The sequence below is a fragment of the Physeter macrocephalus genome, chromosome 2 (assembly GCF_002837175.3).
Source record: "Physeter macrocephalus isolate SW-GA chromosome 2, ASM283717v5, whole genome shotgun sequence".
Lineage (NCBI taxonomy): Eukaryota > Metazoa > Chordata > Mammalia > Artiodactyla > Physeteridae > Physeter > Physeter macrocephalus.
Genome location: NC_041215.1, coordinates 94065202 through 94085602, shown reverse-complemented (window position 1 = coordinate 94085602; position 20401 = coordinate 94065202). Strand labels below are relative to the sequence as shown.

Genomic DNA, 20401 nt, shown 5'->3' with positions numbered 1-20401 from the left:
TTTATTCCTAGGTATTTTATTCTTTTTGTTGAAGTGGTAAATGGGAGTGTTTCCTTAATTTCTCTTAAAGATTTTTCATCATTAGTGTATAGGAATGCAAGAGTTTTCTGCGCATTAATTTTGTATCCTGCAACTTTACCAAATTCATTGATTAGCTCTAGTAGTTTTCTGGTCGCATCTTTAGGATTCTCTATGTACAGTATCATGTCATCTGCAAACAGTGATAGCAGCTTTACTTCTTTTCCAATTTGTATTCCTTTTATTTCTTTTTCTCTGATTGCCGTGACTAGGACTTTCAAAACTATGTTGATTAATAGTGGTGAGGGTGGACATCCTTGTCTTGTTCCTGTTCTTAGAGGAAATGCTTTCAGTTTTTCACCATTGAGAATGATGTTTGCTGTGGGTTTGATCATGGTGTATGATCCTTTTAATGTGTTGTTGGATTCTGTTTGTTAGTGTTTTGTTGAGGAGTTTTGAATCTATATTCATCAGTGATATTGGTCTGTAATTTTCTTTTTTTGTAGTATCTTTGTCTGGTTTTGGTATCAGGGTGATGGTGGCCTCAGAGAATGAGTTTGGAAGTGTTCCTTCCTCGGCAATTTTTGGAAGAGTTTGAGAAGGATAGGTGTTAGCTCTTCTCTAAATGTTTGATAGAATTCACCTGTGAAGCCATCTGGTCCTGGATTTTGTTTGTTGGAAGATTTTTAGTCACAGTTTCAATTTCGTTACTTGTGATTGGTCTGTTCATATTTTCTATTTCTTCCTGGTTCAGTCTTGGAAGGTTATACCTTTCTAAGAATTAGGGCCTGTTAATTTTGATCTCTGTACTACTTTAATATCCCCTACCATTTTTGTCTTGTTTTGTTTTTTGGCCCTTAGCAGGCATTCATTAAGTATTGTTTGAATTTAAATTTCATCCTATTGGTTGTTTTCCTGTTTGTTTTGTTTTATTTTATTATTTATTTTTGGCTGCAGTGGGTCTTTGTTGCTGTGTGCGGGCTTTCTCTAATTGCGGAGAGTGGGGGCTACTCTTTGTTGTGGTGTGCGGGCTTCTCATTGCGGTGGCTTCTCTTGTTGCGGAGCACAGGCTCTAGAGCGCAGGCTCAGTAGTTGTGGCACAGGGGCTCCGTAGTTGTGGCTCATGGGCTCTAGAGTGCAGGCTCAGTAGTTGTGGCACATGGGCTTAGTTGCTCTGCGGCATGTGGGATCTTCCCAGACCAGAGCTTGAACCCATGTCCCCTGCATTGGCAGGCAGATTCTTAACCACTGAGCCACCAGGGAAGCCCCTTCCTGTTTGTTTTTAATGGCAGTTCTAAGAGTTTATTACATAATTCAGTTGCTAGTTTTAAGCTCAGTAGTATTAACCTGTAATTTTTTCACACCACTTAAGAAATGGTGTCCATATATATATATATATATGTATATAAATCAGTCATGATTGTGTTCTTCTAATAATAAGTGGTATTTCTGTTTGAGGACATGGACTAGATAACTTCCCACACTCTGATTTCATGATAGCTTGATGGAAAAGAGGAGAGAGATGGGTGTAGTGGAAAGCAGTGAATTTGATGTTCCTATTAAATCTTCTTAGGTATATTTGGATTGATATTGTAGCGTTTCAGAGCCAGGTAGGACAAGAAACCTTCTAGTCTGTTGCCTTCATTTTGTTGATGAAAAAAGTAAGACAAAGTGATGTTAGCTGATTGCCCATTGTCATGCAACTGGAAAGTGTCAGAACTCTGATTTAAATTCATGTCTTCTCACTTCCCCTTCACTGTTTTTTGCAGAGGACATATTTGTGGGGGAAATTAAAAACCACCCCTTTTTTAACACTTTATGATAACTATGTCACATAAATGTGCATATGACTATTAAAATTTTTTGTATTATGCATACCACAGATGATACAGATTAGAAAGACATTATGCCCTTTAACTGGACCACTGGTGTTTATTGTTTCATGTGTACAAAGTAGAATGATTTCTTATGATTTTATGAAATGAAATTAAAATAAAAATTTTATTATTATGTTACCAAAGACCATTTTAAACTATATTGTACAGTGAGGTAGGTACAGTATGGTAAAACTGACATTTTAATAATTTTTTCCTGTAATTCCTTAGACTTCATGCTATATCCTGATCATCACTATTGCAAATATTGCAAACCTGGCCAGTACTGCTACTGCAATCACAATCCAAAGGGATTGGATTGTTGTTGTTGCAGGAGACGACAGAAGCAAACTAGCAGGTAATTTGCTTTTCTCTTTCTACCAAATGGGTTTTATCAGGATTCACTTTAAATCAGTGGTGGTAAATGAGGCTTAAGCCTTTTTCTCCTAGTATTTTTTAAGAATAATAAATTGAAGTCATAGTCTTTTTCTTACATTATCTGTCTCAGTGCAAAGATTTACCTCACTGTTATGAAGCTAATTTATAGGATAGTGACCTTCTCTTTTATTCCATGCAAACCTGGCAAATAGAAGAACATTTCTTTTGAGCTCTTTCTTTCAAATTCTGTTAACTGTTTCTAAATGTTTTCTTAATACTTAGAACAGTGAAAATCTGACTTGTGATTTTATCAGTCATACTGTGGATATTATTACCAGTACTTACTGGTTATACTATGGATATTGTTTTTATCCAAACAAATGGAAACAACTTAATTCTAGGAGAGACTCTAGAAGTGAATTCCTTCAACTTTAAAGCCATAATTGGTAACTTTTATTACATTATGTGTGGTGTAATGTAACTGCTATTATGAATACTAAAGAAATACAAGATAGAACGTAGGTTTTTAAAAAGCTTGCATCTTAGTTGTCCATTGGAAACATATACAAGAGGAGCCAAGAAAGTCAGAAGAATGCTTACAAAGCAACACGTCCATTACATCAAGATTACCTGGGCTCAGAATAACCTACCTCACTCGATATTCCCCACCTGCCCCCCAGTGCAGCACCCAGACACAAATTGGATTGAAATTACACAGAGTAAAGGAGGAAGGGTACACCTATCTACCGATCAGGTCAGCTGAGCCAACTCTGCTGGTCATTGAGATAATGGGTATCACAAACACATTTCCCAACCATCCTGACTGACAAGGAAACCATTCCTGATGACTTCAGTGGCTTATCAGGACACAGAAGCAAGCTTGAGTACTGGGGTCAGCAAGCAACTTTGTTTGACTAGACACGTGGTTTAAAAAAAAAAAAAGGTAGAAAGGAGGTTGAGAGAAAGGGTACAAAATCTGTGGGAGGTCTAAATGAAGAAAATGAAGGATTTGCTTAAGTCGTCACTTTGTGGTAGCAGTAATAATACTGCTCCAGATAGAAATACCACAGTGATTTTAGAGGATGGTGAGTGTGGAAGATGAATTTAACACATGTGAGTCTGGATTGCAGGAAATTCTCTCTGGAGCTAAAGTAGTGATTCTCACTGATTTTTCTTCCTGTGATCATTTACTAATAGGAAATAATTCCATCTCTCTTTTTTGTCACGTGGAATTAAAAGATAAGACTTTGTCCTGTTTTTTTTTTTTTTTTGGTGTTTTTTCCCTGTTATTTACTTTCTCTTTTAGTGTGCAATTTTACGGATGTAATACATGTCCATGTTTTAAAATTCAAAGGGCACAAAAAGGATATATTTTGAAAACAGATCACATATATATCTGTTGAAATGTATTTGGGGAAAAAAGTGGCTTTTAAGATGATTTTCTTTCTCTTACCTGAATTTCTTAACTCATGTTGACTCTGTGAAGTCTGTAATTGAAAAAAAAAAGCCCTGAGTAAAGAGAAAGTTACACTGAATCTTTAATTTGTGGTAAATATCCAAGTAAATAAATAACAAAAACAAAGATCCCACATAACTTTCTGGGATCTTTTCTGCCTACAAAGTGACTCCAGAAAAATAACAAAAATATGACTGGCCATTTCTCAGCTGTCCTTCTTTATTTGAGGAATTATTGCAGAGTGGAAAAATCCAGGCTAACTAGTCTATTTTCTAACCTTCTGGAGTTTCTCAAATTTAAGAAAGGAAGTAAGCTGCCTGTTGAACTCTTGTCCACTGTGAATTAGCTTAGGAAGCGGTGCTGTTTCAAATCCAGCCCCTAGAACGGGTTAGCAGCCTAATGAAGGAAAACCTCCATGTTGTTTTTCCTCAGGTTTTGACCTCCATGTTTGTTTTAAAATTAATTAAAAACCATGCTTCAAAACAGGAAACAGACACTTCTTCCATCCTGAGGGTCAGCAAGGCTCTAACCATGGGTTTTTGGTACCATTTCTGCTAGAAGGCAGAGTTACAGAACAGAAAAAAAGGAGGAGGGTAAAGGAAAAGTAGAAGAGAAATTTTTGAGGTTGCCAACAAAGACTGTTAGAAACCAAGCAGGAGATGGGGCAGGGCTGGCCGAACCGGTGTGCGTTGTGTGTGTGTGTGTGTGTGTGTGTGTGTGTGTGTGTGTGTGTGAGATGGGGGAGGGGTGTGCCCATAAAGAGGGAAGGTTGTGAGCTGGATGCTAATTGCTCCCATTTCCTCATCCCAATGTTTCTTGATTTCAGAGTAGTTTTTAAAATTGGAAGTTGTTATCACCGAGGGTACAGAACAAGAGAAATTTTCCCTGGAAGGTTGAAAAGTTTTATAACGCCAGTGGCATCAGGTCAAAATATAGCTGTTACCATCTAATTTAGACAGCTCCAGGAAAGATGCTCTTTTTCCACATAAATACTGTTAATTAATCTGTTAACTAATTTGTCTAGGTACTTGATTTAGTGTTTTATTAAAACATTCTTTTGAGCCATGACCCTTAACCTGTCAAACGTTTTTGAAACTCATTTCCTTTGCCTGAGTTTTTATTCCATCTGTTGTTTTATTTCCTTCTTCATTTCCTTTGTTAATCACTTTTTATTAATAGCTTCTGGTAGGTTTTTCTTGTCCACCATTCTAAAGAAACATCTGCTGGTTGGCTTGATTGAGTACGACAGATAACTTTCTTGTTTGAACTCTGTTGACTGAAAATTGATTTCATATTTGAGGTAGACAAACCTGCTAGCTACTATTTGCTCAGCAAATCTGTTTATTATTATTCTATGAGATGTAATATACCTTTTATAATAGTAAGTAGTTACTGAATGGCATGCTCTGTGCCACAGCTGTAGCTGAAAACAGTTAAATTGGAATTAAATGAGCACAGATTTGTGTGTTTGCGTAAGAATAAATACAAACATGCAAAAAGAATATGTTTGCACCTTCAGAGGACCAATTCTTCTCTAGCCTGTTAACAGTAAAATGATTAGGTCTTTTTCAAAATTATTATTTCATTCATTCTGCTTCAGAAAAATAAAATCTGGTTTCTGACACTACATTACATCTAAACATTATTAGCTTCCTGAGATAGAAATTTCTAAATTCTAAATAAAATATAGAAATTGATGGCATTAGGAAGCTTCATGAGCACTTGAAAATGGAGGTAGTGAAAGGTTAACAAATCATTTTAACTAAATTTTGTTTTTGTTCTGGGGCCTTCAGATCCAAGAGTATATTTTCATTAGTACTTGATTTTTGGATTCAGATTATTGAGTTATTTGGATCAATTCTACACTTCCCTGTTAGGAACTTATTAGTAGGGGCAGATGGAAGTTAATGAGGCCATGGCAAAAAAATGGCTGTGTGTAAGATCAATGAAAACTGCTTTTGCTTCTCAAGTGAAAGGGGAAATATGTCAAAGTTCTCCTGTTATCATATAAGCATTCTACACACATAGGACTAATTGGAAGGCAGTTGAGGACCAGGGAGAACTGGACAAAGAATAATGGCAGTTTTCTATTAATGTACTTATAAGTCACGTACTGCTTTTCCCTTGAAGTGCCCCACATGATTGATGAGGAGTTGTCTCAATAATTTTCACTCTACTCTGTGAGATAGAGAATGACAAAGTAGGTTATTTTCTTGACTTCCTCTCCTTTATTCATCTTGTCCTCTACTCTGACTCAGCTACATTCCCATGGTCATACCCTAGACCTTGGTATCACCACTAAATCCTCCCTTTTCGTAATCTCAATCTCCAGCATCCAAGACTTGAACTATACCTCCTGTCTTTCCAGCTCACTCCTCCTGGTACCCCAGCCATGCTCCAACCTGGTTGGCACCTACAAGCCATTAATTCTACTACCTTTTTACTGCTCATGACCTTTCTTGTCTCTCCTCCTTACCCAGCTTAAATTCCAAGGTCAGTTGTTCCAACCATATGAATACCTCCTAGTGTATACCCTCAGCTCACTTGGCCTCCTCTCGTTTTGTCACTTTCCTTTCATAAGACCCTGCTTAAATCCAGCTCTCCACAGTAGCACATGGCTGGTAAAAAAACATACAACTTTGCTGTCTCTTAAAGCTCATGACCACTGGGTTCAAGTTGGCCCTTTCATGCTGCCAGATGATCATACTATTTTCTTTGGTCCCTTCCTTCTCCCACTTTCCTAAAGGACTATTTCTCACTTTCTCCTTTCTCCTCATACATTCAGTACCTCCTCTCCCATCCTCACTTTCACTGATGACCTTGCTTTGTATTCTGCTGAGAAAATGGAAAAATGAGGAGAGAACTTCCGTGTGCTCCCACCTTCACATCACTCTTCCTACTTGTACCTGAGGCCGTTTACGTGACCTACACTGTTGAATTGCTTGCGTTCCTAAGAACAACTCTGCCACTTGTGCAGTAGATTCAGATTCCATCCCTTCTCATCTACTGTATCATTTGCATATAAACATGCTATAACTTTTCTCATCTTAAAAATCCCTGTCTTTACCCCTCTGTCACCCCATTTCTTTGTTCTTCTTTTGCACAAAACTTAACAAAAAGAAATATCTGTGCTCACTCTTTCCAATTTCTTTCCTTGGTCAGGGCCTTGCTTTCCATAATGCCAGGGGGGCAACATTCACATTGTGAATCCAGGGGGTGCCACTCACTTAAAATATGATAGAAATGGTGTCCCCTGGAGTTGGCACCAATCTTGTAAACCAGCTTCAATCAGGCATTTGCCCTTACGCTCCACCAGAACTATTCTTTTTGAGACCCTCAATACCTTCCATGTGACCCATCTAGAGCTGATTGTCAGTGCTCATCTTTCTTCACTTACCAGCATCACTTGCCAGTTGATTACTCCCCTCTCTTTGAAACACTGTTACCTCTTGGCTTCTAGGACACCCTGCTCTCCTGTTTTTTCTCCTCTTTTGCTGATTCCTCCGCATCTTCCTGACCTCTGAACATTGGCATGCCCAGGACTCAGTCCTCAGACCTTGTCTATTCTCATCTACCCTCACTCCCCTGGTGGTCTCATCCAGTGTCATTGCTTCAAAAATCAAGCTGCCGATGACTCCCAAATCTGGCACATGCTTCTTCCCTAGACCCCAGACCTATATGACTAACTGTCTGCCTGACGGGGCCTCTTGTATCCACACCTCTAGAACCAGATGCTTATTCTTTTGTCCAAAACCTGATTCTTCTGAAGTCTTGTCTCTCTCAGTAAGTGGAAACTCTGTCCTTCCAATAGTTGCTCAGGGTAAAAACTTTAATTCCTCTCTTTCTGTCAGGTAGCATATCTAATCTGTTTTCAAGCCTTCTTGATTCTACTTTAAAGTACATCCAGTATCTATTTCTCCACTTCCATTGCTACTGTCCTGCTCCATGACACATCATCTCCCGCCTGTCTCCCTGCCTCTGCGCTTGTCTACACCCCTCCCCCCACCCCACACACTTACTTTACACTGTTTTCTCATCACAGCAGCCAAAATAAACCTTTAAAAATACGTCCCGTGATACCACCTCTCTGTACCTTAACTTCCAAAGGCTTCCTGAGTCATTCAGTGTAAAAACTGAAGTTTGAGTAATAGACTAAGACCTTACGTGATTGGGCCAATCTTCCCTCCTCTCTGACCGCATCTCTTCCTATCCTCTCCCTTCCTCACTCTGCTCCAGCCCTACTGGCCTCCTCGCTGTTCCTCTGGGCAAGCTCCTCCTGCCCCACGACTTTTGCACTTCCCTTGGTCTGGAATTGTCTTTTCCCTGATATCCAGATGACTCACTCTTTTGCCTTCTGCTGCTTCACGCCTCTGCTGTGATGCTCTCTTTTTTTCAGTGAGTTCTTCCCTGACCTTGCCATATATAAAACTGAAATTTCCCCCTTCCCCTGGGCACTCTCTGTGCCCTTTTTTTCCTGCTTTATTTTTCACTACAATATTTCATGAACATCTGACATGCTCTATGTTTATATGCTTGTTGATTTATTGTTTTTGTTTTCCCTTGGGAGTGTAAACTTCATGAAGACAGGGAAGGATATTCTTCATTTTTTGTTATGGTGCCAGAATGGTGCCTAGCTCATAATAGGCATTTAATAAATGCTTGTTGAAATAAATGAATGTAGAGTTACTACTGAATTCATTTTTTAAAAGCTGATGTCAGGCTCATTTATATAATCCCAAGGGAATCACGATTTTTGAGGCAAATTTAATATGACTTGATCTAAACAACAAATGATTTTCTAAGAAAATGGTTTGCTTGCAGAATGCTTTTAGAAGTTTACATCTTAGGAGTCTACACTCTTAGTTTATGAGTTGTATTATGTAAGTGGGCAGTCTCTCTTTGATAGATTTGCACACTTTTCTGCCTCTTTCACCTACCTCTGTAGATATGAATGCTACAATACGAAGGATTGACCAGTTAACCAACATCTTGGCCCCCATGGCTGTAGGCCAGATTATGACATTTGGCTCCCCAGTCATTGGCTGCGGTTTCATTTCGGGATGGAATTTGGTATCCATGTGTGTGGAATACTTTCTGCTCTGGAAGGTTTATCAGAAAACCCCTGCTCTAGCTGTGAAAGCTGCTCCTAAAGAGGAAACTGAGTTGAAACAGCTGAAGGTATACAAAGGTAAACTCAACAAAATGTTTAATCCCTTTATTCTTATTTTCAGACCTTAAATATTGGTTAAGGCCAAAATAATTTTGAATTTATATCAGGTTTAGTTACCACTGAAGGCCTGCATGAGGTTAAATATATCAATGTGGTAGTAAGTCAGAATCCAGGCTCTTGAGGGTCTGAGAAGCAACTCTGGGTTGAACCTCAAGAGGTTGGAATGGGACCCCTGACCCTTTTCCTTAACAGGAACAGCAGACACAGAGGGGCAATTCATTGAGGGAGGGCTGGGCAAAGTTGAGCCATAGGAATGGGAAGAACAGTGGGAGAAAGAGAACAAGAGAATTCCTAGGAGTCTATAAAGAAGGGAAGTTACATGCCATTTGTAAGACAGTGGAAGGGAGTGAGGACATGAGGTGGGCATTTTTCAAGAAGAGAAGAGGAAGTTGGGCTTCTGAACAAATGTAATCTTAAAAGGGTCCCAGAAAATAAGATTCTTTGTTTCCCCGGACAATTATTATATGTTATCTGATCTGTTTTCCTGCTATTTACTTTGGTGGGATTATAATTTCTGAGAGAGAGGGGAAGAGAGGAGGGGAGAAATATCAATAGTATTTTGTTTCTTTAACATAAATACTTGGAGATTGTTCTTGGCTGGAATTCTTAGATGAGTAAAAGAAAATACATTTTATATTGTAGTAGCCAAGGGTATCCATGGGTGATACCCTCCATGGGTGAGGGAAAGGGGAGAAGAAAAAATACTAAGATAGTTGGCTTTTTCCCCCATGTCCCCTCCCTCAAATAATAATGTCTTTTATTAACAGAAACTGAGCCAAAACCCCTGGAGGGAACTCATCTAATGGGTGAGAAAGACCCTGATGTCTATGAACTTGAACATGAGCAAGGGCTAAGTTGTGCCTCCCAGATGGCTGAGCCCTTCCGCACCTTCCGAGATGGATGGGTCTCCTATTACAACCAGCCGGTGTTTCTGGCGGGCATGGGTCTTGCTTTCCTCTATATGACTGTCCTGGGCTTTGATTGCATCACTACAGGGTACGCCTACACTCAGGGGCTGAGCGGGTCCATCCTCAGTATTTTGATGGGAGCATCAGCCATAACTGGAATAATGGGAACTGTGGCTTTTACGTGGCTACGTCGAAAATGTGGCCTGGTTCGGACTGGTCTGATCTCAGGATTTGCACAGCTTTCCTGTTTGATCTTATGTGTGATCTCCGTGTTCATGCCTGGAAGCCCCTTGGACTTGTCTGTTTCTCCTTTTGAAGATATCCGTTCTAGGTTCATTCAAACAGAACCACTTTCAATTACACCTACAAAAATATCTGAAATCTTCTCTACAACTGATTTGCAAAAGTCAAACAGATCTGATCCTGCTAATATTGTCCCAGAGATGAGTCCTAAATCTGTGCCTGTAATCTCTGTCAGTCTGCTGTTTGCAGGCGTCATTGCTGCTAGAATCGGTAAGAAATCTCTTTTTGTATATTAATGAACTAAAGTGTCTTTTTGCAATGTGGTTTCAGATAATTCAACAGTAAGTGGTCTAAAATATTCCCTGAATGTTAATTTAAGCAATATCCACTATTTATCCTTATGTATAATCCAGTCACTTATTATGAAATGTTTATTTTATAGTTTAAAAAAATCTATATTTGTGTGTGTGTGTGTGTGTGTGTGTGTGTGTGTGTGTGTGTGTATACCTTCTTAAAACATGGTTAGGGCTTGAAAATTTTTACTAAATGGATATCTTACTCTTTTAATGTAGTTTAATTTTTCTAAAGATATTATCTATGATAATTATACTTTTAGTAATTTAGAGTCTTTATATTGCTATAACTTTACCAAAAGGACTGTAATTTAGCAAATATTTCAATGGGACAAGGTAAAAAAAAAAGGGTTTGGGGTTTAAATTTAAAAAAAAATAAGACAGTAGTTAGAAAAAAAAATCCTTCAAAGGTCTTCTCTAGCTGATATTTGTTTATTGTATACTTTGCCAAACGGATTTTATAGCTCTGGAAGGAAACATAAAGACCTCTTACAAAGTAAAATTTAAGTAATCATTAATAGAGTACTGGTAAATTATCTCTGACTGAAATCGTTCTTGAAATGAAACCATATTTATCCTGTGATACAAAGCAGTTCATTAATTTATCAAAGACATTAATATTTAAGCAAGACAGCTTTATTGTAGGGGCTTTAGAACCCAAACAGTAAATGTATTAATGGTTTAAAGTTTCCTTACACTTTAATGATAACAATATATTAGGTCTACTCATTTTAAACTTTAAAAATACTAGTAATTTTAATAGGATTTATTATGTCTCTGATTGCAGAGTTTTGCTTTCTTAGTATGAATAATCACAGAAAAACAGAATTAAGAAGTTTGTAGATTAGACTTATTTTTGTCTTGTGGCTGTAAAAACAATTTCTTGAAGCTACTAATAACTCAGTGTTTATTAATGAAAAATAATACTCTAAGGCTAGGCTATGATAAATATACATATGGTGACTTTAAGGTAATAGGGTTAAGTATGTATTTTGCACATGTCAACAGATTTTTAATCTATAAATCTGAAATGTACAGCTATAAGTTAAAATTAAGTTTCTAAAAAAATCTTTTATTATAGGTCTTTGGTCCTTTGATTTAACTGTGACACAGTTGCTGCAAGAAAATGTAGTCGAATCTGAGAGAGGCATTATAAATGGTGTACAGAACTCCATGAACTATCTCCTTGATCTTCTGCATTTCATCATGGTCATCCTGGCTCCAAATCCTGAAGCTTTTGGCTTGCTTGTATTGATTTCAGTCTCCTTTGTGGCAATGGGCCACATCATGTATTTCCGATTTGCCCAGAAAACTCTGGGCTCCCAACTTTTTGTCTGTAGTCATGGTGATAAAGAAGTTACAGATGCAAATCAAACTAATACATCGGATGTGTAAGACAGTTTAACTGTTGCTATCCCTGTTATTAGGTTATGAAGAGCGCATGTGCCTATTTTGTACTTCAAAATTCCAATAAATGGCTCAGTGTGTCTCTCTGGTTTTACCACAGCTATACCTTGACGGCTAAAAGCTAGTTAGGAAACTTGAGCCAGCAGAAATGAGCTGGTTAATTTCCCTTATTTTTAAGGGTGGAAAAAAAATAGAGAAAGAAAAACTCAGTTTAAATATGGAGACTAAAATAGTAACACTGATTTTCCCTATTTCTCACAAGTAGGTAAAATTTTACATAAAAGAGTGATTAGTCATGTGAATTAAGTTATTCTTTGGCAGATTTTTATTATCTGTACTAGAATTCAGGTATGTCGGTTTTCCCTAACACTCTTGTTCAAGTCAAGCTAATTTACTTAAAAAAAAAATCTTATTCTCAGTTATATTATAAAAACAAATTCTCTTCCAAGTTTGAAGATTAAAATTTGATAACCAGTATTATCCTTATTGATCCTATTGATGTTAAGGGATTTACCTCTATGTGGAAAAATGAAATACTTAACTAGAATTCTCTAATAGGGTTTATGGTTTAACTTTAGAGACCACCTTTGTATTTTTCTTATCAGCTAGGGCAAAATATTGTATTAAGCATGTGTAACACTTCATAAAATGGCTATTGTGTAAGCTGAAGATAGAAGCAAAGCTGTAGAGTAGATTTATAACACAGTGAATGCATGAGGACTTCAAACACGCCAGTGGTTCGGCCATAGAAACTAGAAGTTAAAAGTCACGCAAAGGGCAAGATCTTGATTTAACTCACGTTGCTATCCTTAATGATCTCTGTCGTGGAATATGAGGCAATTAGCCTTCAGCCTGGCAAGTTAAATGTAGAAAGCAAGCCCAGACTTGGAAAGGTTTTGTTTTATAAATCATTTGATTTACTTTTAACATGCTTGGTAGAGCATTTTTACTTTTACTGTTTTGTACCCAGGAGTTATTTTTACCTAGTTGTAGAGCAAGACTGTTCATAAATGTATCCCTTTCAAACATCTTTGAGAAAAATGGAGGAAAAAAAAAACGCTTTTATATATATATTTTACAAGTAAAAACTGTTTTACAAGTCATTTTGCAACATGCCAGTACCAATGGGGTACTTTGCCTTAACTGTTCATGCACTTTCATGGAGACTGCAATACGTTGCTCTGAGCACTTTCTTTATCCTTGAGGTTTAATCTTTTTCTCCTTTCTATAGTATGACATAATGATTTGCTATGTTGTAAAATCTTTGTAAAATATTTCTGTATAAAAAATTTTTAAAAATCTTGATTTCTTTTTCCTTAATTGCATTCCCCAGTTGTTTAATATTGCTTTTGTTACAGAACATCTGTTTTGGGTAACATCTGTTTCTCTCTAAAGGCCTACAGTTTCATAATAATTCACAATTTTAGATTTGTCTCCCTGCTTATATGTCTAGTTTATGGTGGCTTGGATAAAATTATAGTGAACATGAGGCCCAGGACTCATCCTTTGACTTTGAAGAAGTCACTTTAAGCTCTCTTGAGTTCTGTTTTCTCTTCTGTAAATTGGAGATGATATTATAAAACCAACCCTACCTACCTCCCAACTTCCCTGATTGAGTCAAGTGAGATAATTCTTGTAGAAGCACTTTGTGGGCTGTAAGACAAAGTTGTAATATTACTAGAAGTTGGATCTAACTAATGACAGGGAGTTAAAGATAGGTTCCTCATGATGGGCCAGAGAGAGTAGAGCCACATTCTGTGTTCAGCAAATATTTGCTGAACACTTGATCTGTGTCCCAAACTGATTGGTCTTGGGGATGCAGATTTGACTCAAACACGGTTGATCAGAGGCTCCTTTTCTTTCCCCCCAAATTGGGAGCTTGAGAACTTTTGGCATCACCCTGTAGCTACTGATCTGCTGCTGACTTTTGAGCAGACAGTAGATGCCTCTGTTAGGTCTGGCTGCTGTCTTGAACAGGTCATCCGCTTCCTCCCGCAGGGGTCGAGCCAAGGTTGGAGATCTGCCCTGAGTGTTTGCAGCTATAATTGAAGGCCTGTGACCTTGTAAAATGAGTAGAACCATCTTAGCAAAGGAAGGTCTCAGCTCTTAATGTGGATGTTTTGCCAAACTGGGGGGGCTACTGAGAGAGGCCCTGTGTGGAAGGAAGGAAAATGGAGTTAGTTAACAGAAATTTTTACAGGTGCTCCCCTTATCTTTGCAAAGTGTGGTTCGGAGCAGGAAGAGGAGGGAGATGGGGGAAAATCACTGCTGGACTGGGCAGCCTTTGCTGTGTACTGCCCCAAGGCATAGTAGGGCTGGGTAGATGATGTGTGACTGTCTGGGTGTGTTTCTAAATGGGGAAACAAACTCAAATACCTACAGGGTCAATAGGTAAAACAAATGAGTGAAGTGAATAGATGTAGGAAAACAGTCTTTCATTTAACATGTAATTGCATTTCACAAAAGTATCACTTATTTTTTCCCACTTAAAAACAAATTATTACATTTTTTCATGTTCTTCTCTATTCCTGTGCAGGTTTCTTGTGGTTATTAAAGTTGATCCTTTCCACATAGACATCCTTTGTCTGCACAGGAAAAGCTGTATTCATTTTTTTAAAAAATTTATTTATTTATTTATTTATTTTTGGCTGCGTTGGGTCTTCGTTGCTGCATGCGAGCTTTCTTTTTAGTTGCAGCGAGCGGGGGCTACTCTTCGTTGTGGTGCACAGGCCTCTCATTAAGGTGGCTTCTCTTGTTGAGAAGCATGGGCTCTAGCCATGTGGGCTTCAGTAATTGTGGCACACAGGCTCAGCAGTTGTGGCTCGCGGGCTGTAGAGTGCAGGCTCAGTGGTTGTGGCACACGGGCTTAGTTGCTCCGCGGCATGTGGCATCTTCCCGGACCAGGGCTTGAACCCGTGTCCCCAGCGTTGGCAGGCGGATTCTTAACCACTGTGCCACCAGGAAAGCCCTAAAGCTGTATTCATTTCCATAAAGAAATATGCCTTTTCCCATTTTTTTTTCCCTTGAAACATCTGGCTTCCTTGATGTTTCTTTCATTGCCCACCCCCCAACTTAAAAAAATAAAAGAAAAAGAAGCGTATAGGTAAGAAATAATTTTCCTGTTCACCATAAGACAAAAAAACAATGCAAGAGGTGAGCCAAATCCCTGGATGTGCTGTTGGGGAGGTCACAGGGTATGTGAGCTGGAGAGCACACACCCAGACCAAAGGAACAGCTAAGCAACTCGGAATGTGGGTCTCTCTTGTCTTATCTTTTATCTTTCAAGAGAAGCTGGGAATCTGGAATTTTGTGTGACAAAATTGGCGTCACACAAAACTGGCAACTAATTTGAAAATGCTGAAAACATTTTTCTAGCCAAACCAAATACATCTGTGGTCTACCTATAAGCCACCCATGGGCTGCCATTTTTTAAAGTTTTTCTCTAAGACGATGGTTTGTGAGCAAGAAAATAGTATTTGAAAAAGTGTAGATAAAAGGAGGTAAATATACAAAAGTGACGGAGTACAGAGAACAAGATAGAACTCAGCAAACATTTATGGTGAAAAACATTAGGCGATTAGGCATCTTTTATTGGAGATCATTTAAGGTCAAATAACCTATGCATTTATTACCTGCCATATTGATGTCAGTGAGAATTCTGCCCCATAGTTCCTTATTCCATGAGTTGTTTATACAGTTGGGTTAAAGGATAATGCCAATTTAATTAAAAACCACTTTTAAAGTTTGTCTGAAGTATAAACATAATGTGCTCCTATTTTAAAAAAAGAAAAAGCACAGAATTTTAAATTGTTCAAGTCCCCTCTTCCTACCCCACTCCCCAAATCCTCAGTGCCCACTGTGAACAGTTTAGTGTATACTTCCAGATAATTTTTTAATGAAATTTTCAAAAATAACTTCTTATATCATTTGGTTTGTTCAGCAAGATTATATCATTATCTATCTATATCTGTTGATCAATCAATGTATATTTTTCCCCCAAGTTCAGAGGGTTATATTAAAGTCATGTTTGCATTAAGGCTGTTGACATGGTAATTAAAAACTTTAAAAACAGTGACATAGGTATACAAATTACAGAGTCTAATTTTATTGTGATTGAGAAGTAAATTTATCTGATATGTCTTTCAGCCAAGACAAAAGACCACTGAGTTTTACCTTTTTCTCCCCAAATGACACTTACTTGAAACTCTTTATTAGTTCATTTAAACATTGCTTCTCCTTTTATAATGTCTCCTTTTTCTTCTCTTCATCCACCATTCAGAGTAATCTTTGCTACCAGAACATTTTTGTTTTACAAGATAGCAGTTCAAGAATAGAGTTGAAACGTTAGAAGAACCTTGTGACAACACATATACTTTTATCACAAACAAGTCTGAACTGGCTGCATTTAGGCACACTTTGAAAGTTAAATGACTTTTAACCCTTATATGGATACTTGTTTACATTTTCCAAGTCCAAAAGGGAGCAAGTATTTTATCTAAAGAATGGGCAAATGAGAGATCAAAGTTCAAGTACTTTTTTCCAGGTTCTTCACCCTGAGCTCTATGTAAGTTATTACATATTCTCCTATTTGAACATTTTCCTTATTGCATTTTACTGGGATAAAAGTGCACTGCAAAGTTCCTGAAGTAGTTATTTTCAAAATTGTCTTAGAGAGTGGTTGTCCTTAACTTATGTATGCAGTTGTAGTGATGATAATACAAAAGTAATCTAATTAAACAGATGGAAGTTGCAAGAGGATAAATATGTTTCATAGTGACTAAAACACTCAGGAGAAATACATGTTTTGAAGAACTATAGACCTTATGATAAATGATCCCTAATAAACAGGACATAGTCACATAGTAAATCATACATAAAGGAATATTTGAGCTTAATGTACATATATATTCTAGAAAGAAGGGTTGTCCTGTGATAGATTTACTTTTTATTTAGTACTATGTATTGACCAAATATATACATATCTTCTTATTTATTAATTCTAAGGTATTTAAGTGAAAGACACTGGTGAAAAGAAATAATATTTAAATATCTGTTATTTGTCAGCATTTTATTCATTTAATCCTCACCATAACTCAGTGAAGAAGGTATTATTATCTGTTTTATAGATGAGGAAACTGAGTCTTAGGATGTGTCACGCACCTACATAGCTAGTAAGTGTCAGAACAGAATCTAGAACCATTTCTGTCTGTCTCCAAAGGCTGTCTTCTTTCCTCCATACCACACAACACTAGCACAAGCTTTTTTTTTTTTTTTTTTTTTCCTAATGGGAAAGGTCAGGAAATCCTTAATATCCTTAAGGGAGTCTATTTGTTTATGGCAAACAGATTTTAACTTACATAGTGAAGTGGGTATAACTCTGTTAACTGACTCACTGAACATGAACATTTCTGATTGTGTTTACAGACAGCTAAAGTTTTTCCAATATTCACAGCTGCCACACCTGTTTTAAATGTCTTAGTTGGTCCTTTGGCAGCGCTTACAATACTTTGGGGCTTTCCTAATGCCTATATGAGGTGAAACAGGGAAATGGGTGGGAATTGCAGTGAGACCTGGGTTCAAATTTTTGCCTTGCTAATTACTAGCTTCTGTGCTCTGGGCAAGTTTTTAAACTTCCCTGAACTTCTGTTCTTCATTTGCATAATGGGAATATTAATACCTATCTTATAGGGGATTAGCACTCTTAGCCAGTACCTAATATATAGCCCCAAAGTGTTTCTTAAATTCATGTGAGGAATAACTAAGGATATTCTCTGTTTCGACATAATTTATTGTTACATGAATTATTCTTATACAAATGTGTCATGTTGGTTGAACTATTTAGTTAAATATACCAATTAATTTTACCTGTTAATGTTTTTCTTCAATTGTGACATATTCTCTTTGATAGTAGGAGTCTACAAAGAGACCTGTTGAGGAGAAAAAAACACCGAATTAAGTTTAGTTTCAGTTCTTTGGAAAATAGCTGAAGTTTCTATTGTGGACATTATAAAGAATGTCTATAAAAAAAAGCGGAAAATTCCCATCACTGCTTTTTATTTTTATTAAAGTATAGTTGATTTACAATATAATATTAGTTTCAGGTGTATAATATAGTGATTCAATTTTTTATAGATTAAACTCCATTTAAAGTTATAAGGTATTGGCTGTATTCTCTGTGTTGTACAATACATCCTTATATCTTATTTATTTTATTCATAATGGTTTGTACCTCTTAATGCTCTACCCCATCTTGCCCCTCACTTCATCCCTGTCCACACTGGTAACCACTAGTTTGTTTTCTATATCCGTGAGTCTGTTTCTGTTTTGTTATATTCATTTATTTATTTTATTTTTTAGATTCCACATGTAAGTGAAAACATACAGTATTTGCCTTTCTCTATCTGACTTATTTCACTAAACATAGTACCCTCCAGGTCTATCTGCATTGTGGCAAATGGCAAAATTTCATTCTTTTTTATGACTAATATTCCATTTTATAGATGTACCACATCTTTATCCATTCGTCTGTTGATGGACCTTAAGTTGCTTCCCTATCTTGGCTATTGTAAATAATGCTGCTGTGAACATTGGGGTGCATGTATCTTTTCAAATTAGTGTTTTCTTTTCCTTCAGATATATACCCAAGAGCATAAACAGCTCATACAACTCAATATCAAAAAAACAAACAACCTGATTAAAAAATGAGCAGAAGACCTGAATAGACATTTTTCCAAAGAAGACATAAAGATGACCAAACAAGCACATGAAAAGATGCATAACAGGGCTTCCCTGGTGGCACAGTGGTTGAGAGTCCGCCTGCCAATGCAGCGGACACGGGTACGTGCCCCGGTCCCGGAAGATCCCACATGCCGCGGAGCGGCTGGGCCCGTGAGCCATGGCCGCTGAGCCTGCGCGTCCGGAGCCTGTGCTCCGCAACGGGAGAGGCCACAACAGTGAGAGGCCCGCGTACCGCAAAAAAAAAAAAAAATAAAAAATAAAAAAAATGCATAACATCGCTAATTATCAGGGAAATGCAAATCAAAACCACAATGAGATATCACCTCACACCTGTCAGAATGGTTATTTTCAAAAAGACAGCAAATAACAAATGTTGGTGAGGATGTGGAGAAAAGGGAACCCTCATATACTGTTGGTGGGAGTGTAAAGTGGTGCAGCCATTATGGAGAACAGTGTGGAGGTTCCTCAAAAAACTAAAAATAGAATTACCATATGATCCAGCAATCCCACTCCTGGGTATATATCTTACCATTGTTTTAAATTCTAATCTCATTTCCTAGACTTCTAGATACTTACCTGGAAAAGAAAAGGATAGAGGAAAAGATGGACAGAGGATGGAGAGAAGGAATGAAGGGTGTTGGGGAGAGTGGGGAAGGAATTCACAGCACAAGTTTTTAGTCAAAGATACCGTGAACAGGATAGTACATATATTTATCCATTCTTCCTCCTCAGATACCACTGAAATGACAGGAAAAGAGTACCCAAACACTTCAGCTTGTTCTTTTGAAAACAGGCTAGGCTGGAATCATTAGCAGATCAAAGGTAAATTTCCAACATAAGGAAAGCAAATGAGAACATACTGACAGATAAGCCCCAGCACAAAAGGCTGCAGCACAGGTGCAAGCCACCTTTCCTGGAAGAGCTTGGGTTCCCAGCGAGGGCAATGGGTAGGAGGATTGTATATAAAACAGCTGCTCCTTCCCACCAATGCCGAGCTTGTATGCAGTGCTAATTAGCCCTGGAGAGAGCTCCTAGTGAGGGTGTGGGCTCCAGAAAAAAACCTCCTGCTCTTACCCTGATTGCCTTTGTGTTCTTGCCCGCGTATCTTAAAGAAGCCTACCCATCAACATGACACCCACTTACCCTGAAATCTTCAGTCAGTGATATCTTTTGAGGAAAAACAACCTACTAACAGTGAAGGAAATCCACATAGGCTCCTTGAATTCGTCAACCTAGACTTTCTTTTGTAAGTATGAACAGATAATCAATGATGATACAAGGGGGAAAGCAACAGCACCCAAAAATAGAACTATGATGAATAAAGAAAGTGATGGACCAAAAAAGAATTAAAGAAAGTGATAATTCAGGTAAGAAAATGATTTTTTTCAATTCTAGTTAATATACGCAGAGAGATTCAAAAAAGGATGATATCTATTAAGAAAGTACAAGGTTGTATGCAAAAAGCGAACAGGAGAAGATGATTGGAAATTTAAAACATTGCCCCCCTATATTCAATAAAATGATGAATTTAAAAGTAGAGCAATGAAACAAAAATATAGAATGAGAGAAAAAACAGGTGACCTTAAAGATTAATCCAGGATGTCAAATATCTTTCTATCAAGAAATCGAGTAAGAAGTAGCAGAAAAATGGAAGAGATGAATGGGAGAGAAGGGAGGAGAAGGAAAAGGAGCTGGATTACTTTAATAATATGATGAAGGGTTCATATGTTTCTCATCTAATAGAAAAAAAAGGCAACTAGAAACCTCAGAAAAAAAACTTGTGCAATAAAGTCATT

The 20401-nt window shown here is 37.5% G+C and overlaps 1 protein-coding gene across 2 annotated transcripts in view; it reads left to right on the top strand.

Moving 5' to 3' along the window:
* Positions 1 to 18713, top strand: part of SLC40A1 (solute carrier family 40 member 1) — a 30564-nt gene extending 11851 nt beyond the window's left edge. The window contains exons 5-8 of one of the 2 annotated variants that reach the window (XM_055089021.1): positions 2124 to 2250; positions 8672 to 8914; positions 9724 to 10377; positions 18501 to 18713. In XM_055089021.1, coding sequence (XP_054944996.1) covers positions 2124 to 2250; positions 8672 to 8914; positions 9724 to 10377; positions 18501 to 18520 — 1044 coding nt within the window. In that variant the 3' untranslated portion in view covers positions 18521 to 18713. Of the gene's footprint in view, positions 1 to 2123; positions 2251 to 8671; positions 8915 to 9723; positions 10378 to 11541; positions 13179 to 18500 lie in introns of those variants that run through there. The other variant, XM_007115001.3, reaches the window with a different exon arrangement.
* Positions 18714 to 20401: the final 1688 nt, after the last annotated feature.